Source organism: Lontra canadensis, unplaced genomic scaffold, assembly GCF_010015895.1.
Source record: "Lontra canadensis isolate GAN:19392208 unplaced genomic scaffold, GSC_riverotter_1.0 scaffold91, whole genome shotgun sequence".
Classification (NCBI taxonomy): domain Eukaryota; kingdom Metazoa; phylum Chordata; class Mammalia; order Carnivora; family Mustelidae; genus Lontra; species Lontra canadensis.
The window spans coordinates 7,118,806-7,139,765 of record NW_022631085.1 but is presented as its reverse complement, the minus strand read 5'-3'; the positions used below and the strand labels follow the sequence as shown (position 1 = coordinate 7,139,765).

The following is a 20,960-nucleotide window of genomic DNA, read 5'->3' as shown; positions in this document are numbered from 1 at the left end:
ATGGGGGAAAAAAGGTAAGTCTCACTGTTCTTTTGTCTTTAGAGTTATGAAGCCTGCCTGAGACTCGATGCTTTGCTGCCAGATAGAAAGATGTTAAAGGCAAAGTAGCATCACTTCCAGTCTTGACGTCTCTGAAAGCCTGAAGGTGAGCACTTTGGAAAGGGAACTTTCTCGCCAAGCAGCAACCGTGTAGAAGGCCTGGCCCCCGCCCACCCCCCTCACCAGACTGCCCATGGCCACAGGGCCAGGCAGGCGGGCTCCACTTCCCCTGGGCTGGGCCAGTTTTAGAAAGAGCCGTCAGTAGCTTGGCGGCGGGTACCGGTGCTGGATGGGATCCGGCTGCTTGCGAAGCACGAAAGTATTTCCCTCTCCACAATAGGTTCCAGACCTCCCTGTACAAACAGAGGGGCTGGCAATAGGAGCTGGGGTGCTCAGAACGCAGGCTTTGGGCCCTTACCCTGCAGACACTGTGACTTCCTGCCCTGGCGCCGCCTCCCAGGGAAAGGATGTTCTGCTGGTGTTAATGACCACTTGGAAAGCAAAACCCCAAAGCGAAGGCTTTCAGAACTCATAGTCCCTCTGTGTTCTGTTAAACTCTTCCCAGGCCCAACTGCTTTCTACATCTGCTTTCCTGCATTTCCTCCGACGCATGGAGAAAAACGTGTCCAATGCACAAGCCTACTGGAACCCAGGCAAGGAATGCAAACGAGTGCGGTGGCCCATGAAAGGGGTGCTGGGGACCCAGGCAAACTGGAGGGCCTGGGCCCTGTCCAAAGAAACGTGGTGCCCATTCAGCTCCTGCCTGCTGCTCCCCCATAGAAACCCGAGCTCAGAGCTGCTGGAGCCACCCATTTCTCTAGAGATTCTGGAAATCTGAACTTTTCTGTAAAACCTCCATGTTTTTTGCCAAAACGTTAAAAAACAAAAAAACAAAAAACAAACAAACAAAAAAACCTTCTATAAGAGTGCATACAAACATGTGTACATGTCACTTTTAAAGGTGACAGCCCAAACTGGAAATAACCCTCTGGTCCTTCCACAGATGAATGGATAAGCCAGTTCAGGTGTGTGGATATGACACATACTAGCGGTTTATACGTACAATATTATACCCACACAATACGCACTGCTCATCAATGAGTAAACCAGGACTCTCGATTCTGCTGAGTGAAAGAAGCCAAATGGAAGAACCCAGTGCATACGGGTATGTCTTCATAAAATAGTCTAGACAACGTAAATGCCTCTATAGGGACAGAAAGCAGGTGGTGGTTGTGGGGGGCTGCAGGGGTGTGGGGTGGAGGAGACGCGAGAAAGAGCCACAAGGAAACCTTTGATCTGTTCACTACCTTGATTGAAGGTGGTGGCCTCATGACCTGTATTTGTCAAAAACATCTCAAACTGGGGCGCTTGGGTGGCCTTAAAGCCTCTGCCTTCGGCTCAGGTCATGATCCCGGGGTCCTGGGATCGAGCCCCACATCGGGCTCTCCACTCAGCGGGGAGCCTGCTTCCTCCTCTCTCTCTGCCTGCCTCTCTGCCTACTTGTGATCTGTCAAATAAATAAATAAAAACTTGAAAAAAAAAAAAACTTCTCAAATTGTACACTTGGAAAACAGGCACCTAATGACATGTCAAGGATAAATAAAGCTGTTCAGAAGAAAATGTGAGGGGTCAGAGAATAGGCAGGCCAAGTTCAGCCCATGGGCTACTGGTGTTTTTCTTTGGATTTAAACAACGCAGCCAGCATTACGTGATGCCTGGTGCACCGTGCATTTCGTGAGGTACTGGGTTTGCAAAGGTGAGGAACTTTGCTGAGTTCTCCAGACAGCAGTGGTGCAAACAGGCCCAGTCCAGGTGAAGATGGGGACCCAGGGACACGGGCAGGTTCTACCCAGAGAGACCTTGTCACCTGCACCTTTAGGCCAAGCTCTCAAGGCTTTCAGAAGGATCTAAAGCAGTTGAGCTTTTGTTCTCTGTAAATCAAATGCCCTCTTATCTAGCTGCCAGCAAATTCATGGGTACTATCAAAAGCAAACAGAGCAGCAGGGAGGCCACAGCGGTAATCCAGGCAGGAGATGGTGGACACCCAGCTCTAGGGTGGAGGCAGAAGGAGCAGTGGGGAGCAATGAGATTCTGAAAGTAGAACAGACCGGATTTTCTGATGGAGCAGACTTAGGGTGGGAGAGGAAGAGAGGCGTCCAAGTGGGCCCTGATGTCTGGGATTGAGCACCTGGAAGTCAGAGCCCCTGGAAGCCAGTGGAAGCATCTAGAAGCATCTGGAAGCCAGAGCCACAGAGGAAAATGGTGCAGCAGGAGGCAGGGTGGAAGTCCTCAGGGGAAACCTGGCTCCTGTGTGCTGCCTCAAACTACAAGAAAGCCCACACCACGTGCAAGGAGAGAGCGGTTGAGAGGAAGGCGAGAATCCAACTTATCTCTCAGACAGCCTGACTGAGGCTGTACTTCTGGCTTATCCTGACCGCATCTCCTCCCCGCCCACCCCCAGCTCCTGATGTCCTCGTTTGCTCCAACCACATTCACGTCCAAGCTGGGAAAATGGGATTTTGACTCAAGGGCTCACATGACCAAGGGGTGGCAGAAACCCCAGAGGGGCGTCTGCTTTGCCACATTCGGGGCCGACCCAGGTGATGGGGTAAACTGGCCCGATGCATCGCAGGAGGGATGACCCGGCTCGGCTTGGAAGCTTGGAAACAAAATGCACTGGGCAACTCGGATTAGATCGGAAGCCTGAGGTTTGCCTTTTGGAAGGATTTGGATCCCCCAATACTCTGAGTCTGGAAGAAGGGAGGAGAGAGGGAGGGAGAGAGAAGGGAAGGAAACAGCTGCTCACCCAGATGTCTGTCAAGGCCAATTTTGCGCTACAAGCAGAACTTTGTTATCACTCTGATTGGTGGGAAATGTGCATCATTGGCCTTAAGTGCAAACAACCGTAAAAAAACGTGAAATGAGATGCACGTAAAATCGTGTTATTTAAACTCTGGCTAGATGCTGCCAGCTGTCCCAAGTTCTTAGCCTGAGGCTGGCACTCTCTGTTTAAAAGAGGAGAAGAAGGTATTCTAGCCTGTGAACAGGGCTTCCCCTTGAGATCATTTCAAGGACTGAAGGCAGACACACTTTCTTGCTTGCGATCAACCCACTGTCACTTGCCTTGGCCGGGGGCTGGCTCCCACACTTCAGGAGAAACACTGCTCTGTAGTGGTGTCCCCATACCTTCCCCTTCACGCCTTTCCCCCACCTTAAGAGTCCACCCCCTACAAGGCTCATTCAACTGGGTCACTGGTTACAGGTGGGGACTTCTGCAGTTCTGGAGTCCTGTGGGGGAGGGGGGAGGCGGGGAGCTCTCAGGAGGCACTGGTTCTCAAAGACAGCAGCCTGCTCTCAGGTCATCAACGGCTTGAGCCCAGAGAAGTCAGTCACCAGCCTCTCCTCTAGCAGAGGTCAATGTGACACACCCCAGGCTCCAGAGTACAAGGATCAAGGGCATGGATGAGGTCCAAGCCAAGTTCCAGGGTTTGGGGTGTGGCCTTGGAGATGGAGCCCGAGGATCACAGTGAACGTCTAAGGCTGTCTGTGTACCTCCAAACCCCTGCTGGATTCGAAGTCTGCATGGGGAACTGTGTAGACCCGGCCTTTTGAAGTGGATTCGTATGACCATCTGGGCAACACTTCCTTTGCAGCACAGGTGAGGACAGAGGCCTAGAATTCTCCAGGAATGATTCTTGCCAAGGGGAACGAGGCTGAGTTCAACAACTAGCAGTTAACATTTTTAAAGGGAGCATTTCCAATTCTTCAAGCTGCAGCAAACCATGGAAAGGTGAAAGGGTTGTTATATATTTATTTTCGTTCCATCGACTTCTTTTATTGTCTTAGAAAAACATGATGTGGCGTCATCACCAACCAGAAGACAAGTCTTCGCTCAGGGAGTGTTGTCACTGGTGTCGGGCTGGGGTTTGGTGTGTTTCAAATGGGTGCTGGATTATTTGCAAGGCAGCTGGTCATTAGATAATGAATATTGATAAAAACCCACACAGTTGCAAAGACTCTCTCATCAGCAGTGATGAGACGGTTAGTAATAATTCCAAGCTTCCCTGGAGAAATTCAGGGAAAAGGCTTTGCTCCCCATCGCCACCCAAAAGATCCTTTTTCTCCTTATTGATAATAATATGAATGCTCAGTTACCTTTTCTTAAAAGTTTACCATTCGCCAAGCACTGTGCTAAGGATGACACAAAAACACAAGCGTTGATCAACTCTAAGTAACGTCGTCCATTAGTTCTCATTCCCTGTTTCATGGATGAAAAACCCAGCTGCTGAGACCTACCAAAGGAGCTTCCCGAGTCATCTCCAGGCCTCAGATCTCATGCCATGAAACGTAACAAGGCACTGCGTTTGATCCACAATATGAAATGCCTCAAGAGAAAATGCTCGCTCTTCCTCTGGGGCTCCCGGGTGGCTCAGTCAGTCGGTTAAGCGTCTGACGGTGTGGCTCAGGTCATGATCTCAGGGTCCTGGGATAGAGCCCTCTATCACCTCTATGCTCAATGGGGAGCCTGCTTCACTCTCTCCCTCTCTCAAATAAATAAAATCTTTAAAAGACAGAGAGAAAATGCTTGCACAATAACCAAAAAGCCATCCCACGTTCCCCCTGGGGAGGAAGGAACACACAGCGCCCATATCTGATACGATACTGTCCGGCCTTGCAAAGGAAGGACACTGTGACGTGACCTGCTACATGGAGGAAACTCAGAGGCACTGCGCTCAGGGAAATCAGCCCATCACAAAAGGACAGTTAGTGTAGGATTCCACTCTTGTGGAAGTGTGACCCGCAGGAGTCAGTTCGTAAGGGACAGAGAGGACGGTAGAGGCTGTCAGGGGGACAGGGGACTGGGAAGTGGTTTAGTGAGCATGGAGTTAATTAAACACAGGAGTTCTTTTCAGCTTGGGAAGATGGGGAAACGTTCTGGAGACAGATCGTGGTGACGGTTGCACAACAGTGTGAAATACCTTACACCAGTGACCTATACACATTTTGCAGTGGCTGCTGTGGACTGAATGTGTGTGTGTCTCCCAGAATTCACGTCGAAACCTAATCCGCGCTGTACCAGTAAAAGGAGGTGGGGTCTTGGAGCTGTGATGAGGTCACCAGCAGGCTCATATTGAATGGGATTAGTGCCTGGATAAGAGAGACTGCGGAGAGCTCCCTCCCCGCTGTGCCATGTGAGGACATAGCGAGAAGACAATGTCTTCTCGATGACCAAGAAACGGGCCGGCCCCAGACACCGAATGTGCCCATGGCTTCATCCTGATACTTAACTTACGAGAGGTAAATGTTGATTGTTTATAAGCCACCAATCTATGGCATTTCTGTTACAGCAGCCTCAACAGACTAAGACAATGTTACGTTTTTTTGCTATGCTTATTTTGCCACAATAAGAGCACATTTCTTTTTCCCCAGAAGGAAGGAAGGAAGGGACGGAGGGAAGGAAGGAAAGGAAAAAAAGAGAGAAAAGGCTTGAAATTAAAAGCATTAACTCATTCACGGATCATTCCTTTAAAAAAATATCAACAGGAAACTCAACATTGTAGATTCCTCTCATTCACGGAACAGAGATTTAAGGGGTGTCGACAATGTGCCGGGCGCTATACGAAGCAGGGGGGTTATACAGCTGAACCAGGATCGATGTCCTGGAGGGACACGGACAAGTAAACCCGCTGAATCCATTAAATCATAACCGTCAACAGAGTGCTCACTCTGGACCGAGGGCTGTGGTTCAGATAATCCTTCTGGCATCCCTGAGGTCAGAACGATTATTATCCCCATTCTACAGATGAGAAAACTCGGGCACCGAGAGGTTAGGGAAACTGTCCAGGGTTGCAGAGATGGTGAGCTAGGATTCCCACCCAGGCAGCCATGCTCTGTCCGTGCTCCCAACCACACGGTATGGTGTGGAAGGAGCGATGATAAACTATGTAAACCTGCATTTGTAGTCAGCAAACTGCAACCTGCGGCCCACGTCCGGCCCACTGATGATTTTTGTACGTAAAGTTTTATTGGCACACAGCCGTGCTCATCTGTGTACATACTGCCTACGGCCGTCTACATGAGCAGAACTGAGTTGTTTTGACAGAAGCCGAATGGCCTGCAGAGCTGAAGATGGAACCTGGCCCTTTACAGAACAAGTTTCCTAACCCCATTTTGGGAAGATTAATAGGAAAATGTTCAGTAAAAGAGGGAGGGAAGGTCCATCTGCCAACTCTGCCTTCTCGAGATGTTTCACATCTCTCCCTTTCCCCTCGCATCTGACACCACCACCGTGGCACAGCCTGCCATCCTTCTCACCCGACGCCTTCTAGAGCCTCTTAACCACTCTCCCTGTGTCCACTCTGGAGCTCTGCAACCCTGTTCCATCCAGGAGGGAAAGAAAGCCACCTAAGGATGAGAGCGGATCTGCACGCCTTCCGCTTAAAATCCTTCGAAGTCTCTCTGGGTTCTCAGCGTAAAATCCAGAATCCTCGCCAGGACGTACCAGGACCTGTATGACCTGAGCCTGCCCCCGGCTCCCACCCCATCCCACGCATGTCCGTTGTGCATTGGCCACCCTCAGGAACACTCTTCCCACCATCCCTTGACTACCCAACTCCTTGGTGACCTGCCCTTGATGCCACCAGGTGTGAGGTCCCTATGAGAAGCCCTGATGCATCTCCTTGCTCTTCCCTCACCCTAGAAACTTCCATTTCCTCGGCCCCCTCCATACCTGAGGCTATAGGGTGGCATATGTGGGTGGGGGAGCTTACACCGCCCCTGTCTAATTGCCATTGAACCTTGCTTGCCGCCCACTAACTCCCCCCCCATATATGTAGCATATCGTTGTATCTAGAACTCTGTTTTCTGAATGCAGGTTCAAGGCTCGTCCCCAGCCACCACTCCCCCATCAGACTATCATCCCTAAGTCCTTCCTGTGTGCACACGTCAAAGCCTCTACCAGAATGCAAGTACCATGAGGACAGGGACCCGGGGATTGTTTGCATGGCCCCTCCTTTCATTCCTGGTGGCCAGCAAGCATCGGGCACGCTCACTGAGCGTAGGCAGAGCAGGGAGGATAAATTCCATGCAGAGGCTCCCCTACCCCCAAAGGTGGGAGACTGCACGTTGCCTTTGCATAGGAGCAGCAGAAAGTACAGGGAATATGCAGTAGCAGGAGATAGGGACAAAATCAGGCAATCCTTCCCCCACCTGATGCTGTGGAAGCCTTCGAAGGTCAAAAGGGTTCCGTCTCCAAAGATGCTGATGTGGGAGGAGAGGTGCTCAGGCCCATTTCCTGGGGCTCTGATAATGGCACCCAAACTCACTTGTCACATTCCACCACAAGGCCCTTGGATGGAGTGAAGGACCCTGGGGGCCGTCAGCCTCTTGGGGGCCCGTGCTGACAGCCAAGCTGAGCTCCAAGTTCCATCATCAGGGGAGCGGGGAAGGATCTACCCCAGACGCTGTACTTCCCCTGTGACACCCACGGCCCCTTCCCCTTTCCGGGAGGACAGGCTCCTGGATCTGGGATGGTAGGACCGGGTCAGCATCAGGGGCACGCGGGCAGCTTGGCCAGCCAAGACCACCAGGAGGCAGGTGAGGACTCAGGCCAGTGGGTGGCAGTCCCCTCGAGCGCATCTCTCTTACCTTCGCCAGCTGCGTCTGCAGCTTATTCTTGGCGTCCATCACTTCAGAGATGCGGGCGCTGAAGGCCAGGTTGGTGTGGGTAAACTGCTTCCACATCTGGTCCGACAAGATCTCAAAGAGGTTCTCGGCCTCCTCGCGCAGCCGGATGGAGTTGGCCCGCATGTTCTGCGAGTGCCTGATGTTGTCATTGCTGAACTTGGCCCAGGTCTCAGGCACGGAGATCCTGCAGGAGGCACAGGGATGAACTTAACACAAGACAGGAATCGGGGGGGTGGAAAGAAGGCCTTGGAGGACCCCCAATCCAGTGTCTCACCCTGGGCACTCTTAACATCTGCGTCGGGACCATTCTCTGTTGGGGGGGTCACCCCTGGCCCTGAAGGAAGTTTAGCAGCACCCCTCTGCCTGCTAGATGCCAGCAGTACCATCCCTCCAGTCGTGACAACCCAAAGGTGTCTCTAGACATTGCCAAATGTCCCCTGGGAGACGGGGAACAACTGTCCCCCATTGGGGACCACTGGGCTAACCCAACCCCCACCCCGTTTTATAGGGCAAGCAACAGCATCCTGGCAAGTGCTAATCTTCCAAAGGGCGCTTGGTAAGTTGTAGGGGAGAAAATGGTCCTTTGTAAAGCTGTATCACTACCAGCACCAAAATCACAGAGACAGGCAGCGAAGCAGGCACTGGGGTTCTGTGCTGGCCACAGAGCCCCTTCAGTTCAGAAATGAGCATGTGGCCAGGCTAATGGCCCCAAATTCCTCATTCAGTGAATGTTCTCTGAACACCTACCACATGTCAAGCATTGTTCCAGGCATCAGGATCGAGCCAGGCCCAAGAACATCAACAGTCCTGTCCTCACCGGGCTAAGCTTCCAGCAGAGGAAGACGGACATCCAAGAAAGAAGATATTTACACACGGTATATGCGCTAGGAGGGACTTTAGCCCGGGAAGGACAGGCTGATGGAGTGCAGGCTTTATGTGCCTGTCAGGGTCCTAAAAGGAAAGAAAAAGGATCGGACGATGTTGAGAAGCTCCACAATTAGTAAAAGTGTAAAGCTGTCACCCCTGAGGGCCAGAGGAGGGGCAAGAAGAAACCCCCAACCTCCTTCTCCTCCTGCCGTCCGCCTCCCATGGGCGCCCCTTGCCTTGGTTGAACCCCAGTGGGAACCAGATGGAAAGATGGTCCACAGTGGGCAGCGGGAGAACAGATCTAGGGGTGAACGAACCTCGGAGACACAGACTTGATCAGAAAAGGCAGGCAGGGAGACTTCTCAGAGGCGGTAAAGCATAAGGGATTCAATTTAGACAACAGAAAGTACTTCCTGGCCGAGGGTGTAACCCTTTGCACCATACAATTGATGTATGGCCTGGGGTAGGGGGGTCTTCTCCTGGGGAAGCCTCTGAGAAGGAGGGACATGCATTTCCCTGAGCTGGCTTTAGTTCCTGAATAACTTTTTAAGGTCTCTTCTAGCTGGGAAATCTCCAGTTCTTAAATAAAACATCTTTCTTCTCAGGCAGTGGGAAAGAAAAAAAAAAAAGGGATTCAGTTTTCTGAAATAGAAGTCTCTTTTCAGACATTTTAAAGCACACTTAGGCTGCATGGGGACTAGAAATTTTTAAAAAGAACACATCATATGTGGTCGGCTTGTCTGTCTTTGGCAGGAATTAAAAAATCAAGCAGTAATGGGGGTCTCGGGCTTCTGGAGATGGGAGAGGGCACAGTGTCTGAATCAGATCTTTCAGCCAACAAATACTCGAGGCTCAGAGAGGTGAAGCTTCTTTGCCAAGGTCACACAGTTACTCACCATCCATCTAGGAAGGGGGAAGCACAAGGACAGCAGAGAGAGACCGCACCTGACTCAGGAGTGTGCCTCCTGCTGCTGAAAGGGCACCGTCAAGGTCAGGAGCGGCAACCTCTAAGGCCCCAACCTCCCCTGGAGCAGACAGCTGTCCTCCCCAGAGAAAAGAACCTGCTCTGTCACACTCTCCCTGGGCTGGGGGAATGAGCCAGAGGCAGCTTGTCCACTGGAAAGTGGTGTGCCTCAGTAGGGGGGAATGTGCTTTTGGGGCCATGTGTCCTCTAAAGAAGGGACCAAGATAAAACACACAGGTTCCATGTCCAGCGTGGGCTCAGACTGTGGCTCTGCCACCAGCTGTGTGAGCTTGGTCCAGGCGCTTCAACTCTCTGAGCCTTAGTCTCCCCATTGTAAAATGGGGATAATAATGGTGTCGACACCCCAGGGTTATTGAGGGACTAAATGTGAAACCCTGTCTTGGCATTTGGCAACAGAAAGCACTTAATAAGGGTTTAGGAGTCACAAGACACTGTTTGCAAAGTGCGGTGCCTGCAGCACACAGCCAGCATCAGGTAAAGGACACCTGCTGTCGCCAGGTGTCACACTGTCGGCTGACCCACGGCAACGATAACTTGGGTGGGCAGAGCTCCTGCGGTTCAGTCTCCCAAGCGTCCTTTCACCTGCCTAGACATGGCCCTCCTTTAAGAACATGCCCAGTCCAGAGCCCTTGGGCTAGCACGTCTGGTGAGCGATCAGTCACACACCCCAGCACTTGCTCCCCAGCTCAAGCCCCTGGATGGGGGGATTTGACAGCACGTCCTGACTCTCTCCAGCTCCTGGCTGCAAGCTTTCAGGGAGGTGTCCGTTTGGGAAGGGAACCCTCCAGACTTCCACTCCAGATGAGCAGCTGTGGGCCCCGAAGTCCTGGTTATGTAGCCAGGGGCCAGGGGTGTCACCTTGTCAGGAAAGAGGAGGCGCCCCACAAGTTGGAGGCAGCCCTGAGCTCGGGCCAAGGAGATCACTATGAAATTCCTTTCCTCTCTCTCTTCCCTCCCTCCTTTCCTCTTTTCATGCGTTCGCTTATTCAACAAACACTTCCTGCGCACCTACTATGTGCCAAGCACAATTATATTGTGCTAAAAGTTTTCTGGTTTTTTTTTTTTTGGTTTTTTTTTTTTAGATTTTATTTATTTGTCAGAGAGAGAGAAAGAAAAAGCACAAGCAGGGGAAGCAGCAGGCAGAAGGACTAGCAGGTTCCGGGCTGAGCAGGGACCCACCCCCTGATGCCGAACTCGATCCCAGGACCCTGAGATCATGCCCTCAGCCAAAGGCAGACACATAACTGACTGAGCCACCCAGGCGCCCCCACCCCCCGACTTTTTTAAAAGAGACCAGGATAGATACCACCCTCTCCCTGTACCCAGAGCACCGCTCTGTCCAGCCCTCATTATCCTGGACCTTGCACTGCCTGCTGATTGGGAAAGCATGCCTTCCTTCTGCCTGAAATTCCAGAAACAGTGACATGTCCATGACAGAGCCAGGCACACAGAAGGCACCCACCTCGGAGCCGCTGTGACAAGCAAATGAGGTCACACGGCAAGCACTCAACACATCTCAGCTGCTGTCATTCCCCCACACTAGGCTCTGTGCTCCGCGCCCCACACGCCCACCTCCTTATACTCATAGCAACTCTGGGAGGTGGGCACTATTTTTATTCCAGTACAGACGAGGCGGGGGGGGGGGGGCAGGGGGAGTGCAGAGAGATTAAGTACTTTGCCCCAAGCATGAGTGTAGAGGCTGAACGGGAAGCCAGGCAGCCTGGCTCCAGCATCCACTTTTAAACCACTATCGGCTCTGACTGCCACCAGTTGGCTCTCCCAGATGAGCTTGGATCCCTCCTCCTTCCGGTTACAGTCATTGTGTTCTGGATTTGTTTATCGGAATTGCCAATCCGGGTGCCCGGCCTGCCTTGGCCCCACGGTGGTGGCTGCGTGACCCTCCCTAAGCCGACCTCTGGTACCCTCTTGCTGGAATTTTCATCTTGGGCAAAATGGGGCAAAATGAAGAGACACCCGTGCTCTGACAATATAGATGATTAGCTCCCACTTCCTGGCTCATTCAAGCTGCCAGAACCTTCCCCTCCAGCCTTCTCCTGAAGTCTGTGGCTCCCCCACAGCCTTCCAGTAAGTTCCGTCTTGTCTTAAGTTAGCTAGAAATGGATTCCGTGTATTGCAACCAAGGACCCCTCACTCACCCACTTTGTTTCTTACTTGACTGGTGCGTGATGGCTTCATGGCTCCTTCGCAGGAGCAGACCCAAGCCCTCACTCCCATCAGGCTTGGCCAGAGATGGGGACCAAGAGCCCAGTACTCACGTGCCATCGACTTTCTCCATGCCGTGGAAGAAGCTGATGCAGTCTGACGTGTTCCTCAGGTTAAAGCACTTCTCATCGATAAACTGGGCCGAGGTTTTGTCCTCGAGGTCCCTCTCCAGAGCGTGCTGTGTGTCTCGGTTATCCCTGTGCAGTGCAAGGATTTGCCTGGTGATGGTGCACCTACCCGGAGTCCCTCGCACAAGGTCATGCAGGAGGGAGGTGCAGAGCCATTGCTCAAACCCAAGTCTCTGGACTCCTCCCAGGGTGCTCGGTCTACCCCCCAGTAGTTTCTCTGCCCTCTTCCCACTTTGATGCCCCCACTACATACCCACAACCTCCCCACACGTCCCCTTCCCCCCAATCCAAGCAGATCTGTTGTCATTCAAAACAGGAGTAGGCAAACATTTATCATAAAGGGTCAAATACTAAATACTTTGGGCTTTGTGGGTCATATGGTCTCTGTTGCAACTACTCGACTATGCAGGAAAACAGTCTTGAATAATATGTAAGTGAATGGGCGTGGCTATGTCCCAATAAATCTTTATAGAAACAGGTGGGGGGCCAGATTTGGCCCTCCAGCTGTACTTGGCTGACCTGCTTTAGAAGACATGAATTCTACTTTGGACAGAGCCTGGTACTGAAACATGCCCTGGGCAGAGTCGGGGATCGGACGCAGGCAGGAGCTAGGCGGAGTCAAGAACTGGACAGAGGGGCGCCTGGGTGGCTCAGCGGGTTAGAGCCTCTGCCTTCGGCTCGGGTCGTGATCTCAGGGTCCTGGGATCGAGCCCCGCGTCGGGCTCTCTGCTCCGCGGGGGGTCTGCTTCCTCCTCTCTCTGCCTGTCTCTCTGCCTACTTGTGATTTCTATCTGTCAAATAAATAAATAAAATTAAAAAAAAAAAAAAAAAAAAAGAACTGGACAGAATCAGGGGTTGGGAGGAGCCAGGGGTTGGGAGGAGCCAGGGACTGGGTGGAGCCAGGGATTGAAGAGTCAGGAATGGCCAGTCAGGGATAGGTGGAATCAGGGACTGGGCGGAGTCAGGGGCTGGGCGGAGCCAGGGATTGAAGAGTCAGGATGGGTGGAATCAGAGACTGCGCGGAGTCGGGGCAGAGCAGAGGTGAGCAGAGGACAGTGGACAGGGACAGTGCTTGGCGCCTGCAGGGCTGGAATCTTGGCTGGGAAGCTTCGACTTAAAAGCCACCATGTGCCAAACTCCAGACCCTGGAGAACCACTTTCATGATTCCTGCCATATTCTCCTGCCAAAGTACCGGCATTGTAAGTTACTTACTACTTTTTAAAAATCACCTTTAAAATATAAATAAGTGTATTTTAAAGGGAAAATCTACATCGCGGTCTCTAAAGGATCATCAGTAGCACCTTCTGTTAAAAGGTCACCTCACACATAAATACTAATTAAACGCTAACAGAATCCCAGCTAGAATCTGTTGTCTCCAGAAGGTTCCAAGCCTGAACTTTCCTGTCTCTGTCTTGACTGAAACAAGATTAGTCAGTGTTAAAGATATACGAGCATCGACTGGGAATGTGATCTTGAAGTGCTTCGAGGTGACAGGGAATAAAGAAGGGAAGGACCTTCCCTACGCCAGCTGATGTCCAGACACACCAACTAAAGTGAGGGGTGCACATGTCACATGGATGTGTGTGTGTGTGTGTGTGTGTGTCTTTCTCTCTTTCTGCCTCATCTTTCTCGGTTTCTCTCTGTCTTAGGGACTTCCTGTCTCTTTCTCTGTCCCTCTCCCCTGTCTGTCTCTGTTCATCATTTTGCCGCTTTTTTTTTTTTTTTTTCTGCTATGAGTACTGGATGTTGGTGATGGATTTCAAACAGGCCAGAAGCAAGAGAAGTAAATCCTGGTGGCGGACCCCCACCTATGGGAATGCTCAGGGAGTCATGTTGGGACAGGAGGAACCATCCTGAGGCCCCTGGGGCCTTCTGAATTGGAAGAGCCTTGGAGAAATGGGGTCCTGTCCTGCCTAATGAACTGGACCATGAAGACCAGACTGTAGAAAATAAACAGGTCAGAGCATTAGAGGGAACCCAGGGCCTCAGCATCCCTGGCTGGCTGGTGCAGCTTCCTGGCCCTTGCTAATGAGCCTGGACAAAGAGGGTGCAGCCCCTGTCTCCCCTTCTTTGTCCATGACATAAAGCCCAGCCAGTGCCAAGGCTCGCCTCACTGTGGGCCTGTGAGGAAAAGCCCTGTTATGGCTTCTGCCCAGCATTTTCTGCTTTGCTGGTGCTCCTGGTGAGGTAGGGACACAGCTCTGCCCAGACACAGGCCTGAGGCCTCACCCAGAAAACCATGAGTCAACAGCCTAGCGCCAGAGAGGCCACCAGACTGGGTCAGCGGTGGAGCTTCCCTCCGGGGGCAAGGGCACACTGAGGCTCTGCCAATGAGGCTGTGGCCGGTTCCAAGTTCATCAGGGAGCCCCGGCAACAGGAGCTGCTTCCTGCAAGAAGATGGGCACCGTCGGACAAGTGGGCCACTGCCCAGGGTCAAACAGCCTCTACTGAGCATGGATCGATCGGCCTCTGTCCTGGCAAAGGGGAGGGACGCCTGTCCACCTGCTCTCGTTCTCTCCCCCCACCCTCCCTGCCTTGGCTGCCTCCACCCCTTGGTGGCTGTCCCCTATGTCCCCCACTTTTCCTCTTGCTCTGTTGTCTGTGCCTCTCCGTCTTTCTGGCTTTCCTTATTCTCCCACATCTTGCTTCATGGCCGGGGTTGCCCGAGCGGTCCCGGCCCGCCCCAGTCCTGTCTTGGGATGACTTCCCCTCCAGGGTGCAGCTCCCCAACTTCTGGTCTGGGACTCTGTTCACTCTGCTGGCTCAAACTGTCCTAGTTCCCAAACCCCAGCCCTCCGTCACCCCCACACCACATTCTGCCATAGCCCCGTGTCGACCACAAATGGAAAACCTCTCTTTCTTGCCCAAAATAGGTGATCATAAAAATAAGGGCAAGAAAAACACAATGAAGACATTTGCCCGCCCAAAGCACTTCCTTTGTTAAAATGTTCTTTTTTAAACGCAAGTATATAAGGTTTTTTGTTTTGTTTTGTTTTGTTTTTTAAGCAAATTAACTTATAGACAAACAGGAGGCACACAGTCCAAGTGGGAGGTGGACTTGTCAGCAATCAGGTCAGAGGCACACCCATGACAGAAGTCACCCCTGTGTTCGGTAATTCACCTGTCCCCACGCCACTGCTGTGTGTGCCCCTTCCAACACCTCCACCCCTGCAGCCGGCCTTGACCTCACCCTTAGACCTTCAGGGAGCTTTTCAACATGGCCCTGGGTGATCCCGTCCCTGGGCCCAGTCCTCAGGGTAGGTGAGGAGCTGCTCTATGGGTACTGGGAGGGCGGGAGACTGACGGCTCCTCCTGGGGAACAGCCAGCTGCCAAAGCCTATCTGCGAGCTGCCTGACCCCCCACAGCATCTCCTCCAGGTTACCCACAGGCCCCATGCAGCTAGAAGGGGCAGCTGGGGCTAGGTGACCAGCCCTCCTCTCGCTCTCTGGGTCTGAGGAAAGGAGAAGGAGAACCCGCAGAGCAGCGTGCCCCGTGAGAGCTAAAGGCCATGGCCAGCCCCAGCCTCCGGAGGGAAGGCTATCTCCAGGGGAAGCGAGGGCCAAGGGCTTAGCTAGGGGCCCCAAGCCCCATAAAACTCGGGCCTCCCTCTAATTATGCGGGGAGGCTCCTGGCTTGTCATGATACCGGTTAGGTCATCTTCCAAGAACAAAAAGCTGATTGCTTTTTAAGACTCTGGGTTCAAGGCATCCATCAGCCCCTCTCTGGAGATGCGCTGGCCCCTCCCTTTGATGCCTGATGTTGGCAGTTCTCTGCCATCTCCCCAAGGTCAGAACTCCCACGGGGAAGCCCCAGCCTCAGAGGGGCCTCAGTGAGGCCCATGGCTTTTGCTGAGGCCCTGTGTGCAAACAAGAGTAGCCAGGGAAGGGCTGGGTCCCAGAGACCCACAGTGTGCCCCGGTGTGCCCCGGAAGACCAAGATCACCATTGACCTTGGCTGATGCTGCAAATAAGATTTCATTTTCTTCCCCGGAGAGCTGGTTGTTAAGCACTTGCTGGCACACCACTGACAGAAAGAACCACCAAGAGACGGACAGCCCACCTGCTTGCCCCCCGGAAACTGGGGAGACCCAAATCAGACCCTGAGAAAGGGGAGAGAAAGCAGCTCTTACCGCATCTGGATATCAATTCTTTGAGCTAGTTTTCTCATCTGTTCTTGGCAACATTTTAGCAAATCTACTTCCTGCAATGAAAAAGGTCGAAAAGAGCCGCACGGTCCTTAGAAAGTCACCACACCTGGCCTCCCAGGTGAGTGACCCCACCCCTACCTCTCGCTGCCCACTCTTGACCCCCTCCCCACCCTGCCCTATGCAATGTCAGGGCGGGAGTCCATCTCCTGCCTCATCCCCCCCGTCCCCAGACCAGACAGGTAAGGGTCAGCGGCGGGGGCTCCACAATCCCCATCTTATGTTCTTCCTAAATTGTACACTTCCCGATTAAAAGAAAATTGAGCACCTACTATGTGCCAAGGGCTCATCTGTAGACTGTGTTATCGCTATATTCAATAACAACGCGTGTGAAACGATACAGTGTGTGACATACACTAGGCGCTCCATGAACACAGGCTTTTATTGTTGTTATTATGGGTATTACGGCGAGATGCTGAGGGTCCCACGACTTCCTTTCTCCCTGTTCTCCACGTAGTGTAGCCCCCCACAATGCTTTCCGAGCCCTGACTCTGCATGGGGTGACATGTGGCTTCTGCTCCTGGTAGAAGCTCAGAAACCTCTGCGACCAGCTGCCACCGCCCCCCCACCACCCCCAGGGGGCTGAGCAGACCCAGGAGGCCTCTTACCCGGATAAGGTTTTTCTCCACATTGTCATGGACCAAGTCGATCCCGATCCTTTTCTCTCGATGGTACAGACACTCCAGAGCCACCTGGAGGGAGTAGTGGGAAATAGCATGTTTTCCCTGCGCCTGTAGGCACAGTCTGACCGCAGGCCACTCCCATCCACCTTTGCTGAGATCTGCTTTATCCCCAGGAAACCTGGATGGCGCCCGGGTGGCCTCGTCACTATGCCCATGGGTGGGCTTCCACCTCCCCTTCTCCCTCCGTGGGGACCCTGCGATGCCATGACTGCCAATGGGTAGAATACTGGGGCATATTGCGTAGGTTTGCTGCATGATTAAGTTGGCTGGACACGTGTGAAACACTCCAGATATGGTCCACAAATATTACTTATGAATATATGTGAAAACCCCTTTTTGAAGATCTGTAAATGGAGTGGGGGTGGGGCTTCGGAAAGTGCCCAGGGCCAAGTGAGACCCACGTGACCCTGTCACACAGCCATGCACCTTGCAATGATCATGGGGCTGTGAGCAGCGTGGAACAGAGGACAGGTAGAAGTGTCCGCTCAGGGAGCTCCTGCAATGAGAAGCTGAGAAAGGCAGGTGATTAGGCCACGGGACTGTGACGTCACAAAGAGCAGCAGAAGGGAGAAAGCAGCAGGGGAGTGCCCCATCTTGGTGCTGGGAGGGGTGCTAGGGATACCACAGTCAACCGATCAGAGGGTCCCCGCGTTAACGGGGCTCTAAGAGACAGGTGAGAACACACACAAGTAAACACACAAAGAGGAGCAATCATTTCTGACTGTGAGCAGGACTTGGGTGCAAAGAGTCAGGGTGAGGCAGGTGGGAAGGGGGTAGCAACCAGTGGGGGGTTGGCCAGGAAGGACCTTCCTAAGAAGGTGAGAGACCAAGACCTGAATTATCAGAAGCAGCAGAGACGAATGGGAACAAGGTGCCAGGAAGAGGGAACAGCAGGTGCAAAGGCCCTGAGAGAGAGGAGGAGGAGCTGACAGGAAACCCCTGGAGCTGGAGAAGGGGAGGCTGGAGCCGTGAGAGGGGCCTGCGCTATGCAGGAGCTAGAGCTAGTGACAAGGAAAATTTGGATGTTAACTGGGTGCACTGAGGGGGGTTTTAGCGAGGGAGCATGGAGATCCAGTTTAATATTTAAAATACCACCACCACCACCCCCCGCCGGGGCTGGAAGATGCGTGGGAGGAGGGCAGGAGTGGGGAGGACAGGGAGAAGGGGGGCAGAGAGGCCTCTGGTCCCCCCAAGCCACCATGTGGCCGCCGGAGAAGACGCCAGTGAGCAGGCAGAGCCGGGTTTCCCAGGTAGGCTGGAGGAGCGAGGAGAGCAGGAGAGGACTGCAATAGGTTTCGAGTATTGTCTCAGGTCCCTCTGCCCACTCTCCTCTCAGGGGAGAAACCTGGGTGCAGAGGGACACAGCAGAAGTCCCCATAATGTGGGGGGGGGGACCCATGCCATGTCTCCTGAGGGATCTAGAAGCGGGACCTCTCCTCTAGATGTCCCCACACCTGACATGGCACAGAGATGAATGCAGGTGGCATCCAGGGAGGAGGTCCCAAGTCCCCACCTGCTCCAGCGGGCCAGCTGAACATCGTCCATGTGACCCAGATCAGCTCCCACGGCGCAAGGCACAGATAAGCCAGTTCCATACCCGAGGCCCACTCCGGGACCCCAGGAAAACCACTCACTCACCCAGACTCCTCTGCTGCCACAGAGCCTGGGAGAGTTTTAGCAATGGGCTAGGAATGGAAACGCAGGATGTTCCCTTCCAGGAAACTGACATACCCTGACACAATGGGGACATGGGGCCCTTTGCCTGGCCCCTATCTTCCTGCCTCAAATGAGAAGATCGAAATGTTCCTTGCAAGTAGGAGCCTGCAACAGGAGATAGGAAATCTCCCCACGAGCAGTAGGACAAAAGCCACAAGCTGAGGACGGCAGAGCAGAAAGACAGGTGCCTGGGTCCCCCCTCCGGCATCGGGTGAAGGCTGTAGTCGCCCGCTCTGTTTCCTTCTGGAATTTTCCTCATGACTTGGCTGAGCCTTGGCTGAGCTGCACATAACAGGGGTCCCTTACGTGCCACCAAAGGCAAACCTAACTGATCCGGGATACGATGGGAGACCAAGGAGTGTTGAGAATGTCCACATTCAGATACGGACTCATCTACTCAGCAAACATTTACTGAGAGCCTACTGCGTGCCACGCACTGTGCTAGGCTGGGAAGACATTCAGAACACCGGCCCGGATGGCGGGCCGTCGGCATAGACACGGCTCCCAGAGGGCCAACACAAGACGGGCTGCCCAGCACAGCTGCGGATCGGTCTGGAACACGCTGGCGATAGTAGACAAAAATCCCCACCCTCGCAGCACTTAGATTCTAGTTCAGGGAGCGAAATGATAACTAAATAGATGTGTAAGTTAGAGAGCACGTTAGCAGGTGTTAAGGGCCATGGAGAAAAATACAGCAATTCTTTTAAGTATATCCTTCTACCCAGCAGCCGGCATGCACGCGCCCACACACACACACAGGCACGTGCAGAAAGTCTGGACAAAACCTCTGCAGTTTGGAGGCAACCCCAAAGAGAAAAGGAAATCTGATTCGGTCTGAGGAAACCTGATCTGACTGGGATAATCCTGGGCTGTAGGAACTGACAGCAGACGATGATGCAAAGTTCCCAGGGCCTTGACCTTCACTGGGGAGGAGCAGAGAGCCCAGGGCTGCCCTCCTGGCCGCTGCCACGCACCCTCCTTCCCCAGTTCACCTGCAGGGGACAGTCGAGCTCCTCAGCAGCACACTCCAGCCGCCTCTTGACCGTGTCCAAGCTGTGGTTCTCTTTCAGAAGCCTCTCCAGCTCGTAGCCCAGCTCGGACTTCCAGAAGCCGATGTCCAACAGCCTCTGGCCCAGGTTCCGGCTGGACCCCTCCTGCATCTGGCGCGTCAGCTGGTCCTTGTCCTGCATGAGCCGCATGGAGTCGCCGGTCAGCCGGCTGGCCCACAGCCGAGAGGCCTCGGCCCCGCGCATCTGCAGCTCGTTGGACCTGTCCCAGTCGTGGGGGCTGTAGCGGCAGAAGAGGGCGGAGCGGAGTGCCGGCAGGATGGTGGGCGGCCTCAGGGGGCTGCGGCTCGTGGCCCCCTCATCCATGCAGGTCTGTGCATTGGCGATCTTGTAAAAGAGGCTGGGTCTCCATGAGTTGAGGTAGCGGTACCCAGGCAGGTAATACGGCTGGTAACATTCCTGGATCACCGGAGCGGGCACAGCCGGGGGCAGTGAACTGAAGCCACAAGCTTTCTTGGGGCCACAGTAACTGGCTGTCTGACTGGTTCCCAGAAACTCCATCCTCCCCCATCAGCTGCCCTTGGGCAAAACTCTGAGGGGCCGAGGCATGGCAGGACGGGGAAGGATCTTCTCTTAGGGATGGGCCGGACCTCTATGACTCGGCACTGTTGTCATAAAGCCTGGAGGAGCAGGGCTTTATTGGGGCCCTGGCTTGTTTCAGGCCAGCTGGGGCCATATTGTCCCGATCAAAACCCATGCCAAAAGACAAAGTGAAGGTGAGTTTCTCAAGCCACAGAATTGGGGGAGCAAAAAATGGCATTGATCCACTTTTCCCTAAGAATCAAATCGGCCTTTCACACCTAACTCTGCCCCTGGGGGAAAATGCAATGTAGTCCACTCTGGTAAACTCAGTCAGCTCAGGGAGTCCCGGCCAAGGTTAGTTGTCTTCCTTCCCTCTCTGTCCCCAAGACATCCGAGGACTGAATACTACTCAGCAGGAAAACAGGAATATTGAAGGGATGAAGTCAAGTAGAAGCCATTAGACTCAAAAGACCACATCCTGTATGATTCCACTTAGATGGCATTCTGGAAAGACAGACCTATGTGGGCAGAAGACAGACAAGGGGCTGCCAGGGACTAGGGGTAGAGGGAGGTGGACTGACTACAAAGGAGCAAAGGAGCATGGGAAAACATGGGGGCGGTGACAGTAGTGTCCTCTGTCTTCACTGTGGCGGGGTTACACAGCTCTACATGTATGCCAAAACCCACAGAGCTGTCCACTAAAAGGGGGGGGGATTTCACTGTACGTAAGTCAGACTTCAACACACCTTAACTCAGTAAAGGGGGTGGGGGAGGGATCGTGAGGCAGAGACCATGTCTGTCCGCCTCACCACTAAGTCCCAGCACCCACCACACTGAT

The 20,960-nt window shown here is 53.3% G+C and overlaps 1 protein-coding gene across 1 annotated transcript in view; it reads right to left on the bottom strand.

Annotated features, from left to right (window-relative positions):
• TEKT5 (tektin 5) overlaps positions 1-20,198 on the bottom strand; it is a 34,714-nt gene extending 14,516 nt beyond the window's left edge. Inside the window, exons 1-5 of the mRNA XM_032836327.1 lie at positions 19,526-20,198; positions 16,743-16,826; positions 16,060-16,130; positions 11,854-11,997; positions 7,687-7,909 (exon numbers count right to left, since the gene is read on the bottom strand). Of these exons, the coding sequence (XP_032692218.1) occupies positions 7,687-7,909; positions 11,854-11,997; positions 16,060-16,130; positions 16,743-16,826; positions 19,526-20,101 (1,098 nt within the window). The 5' untranslated portion in view covers positions 20,102-20,198. The remainder of the gene's footprint in view (positions 1-7,686; positions 7,910-11,853; positions 11,998-16,059; positions 16,131-16,742; positions 16,827-19,525) is intronic.
• Positions 20,199-20,960: the final 762 nt, after the last annotated feature.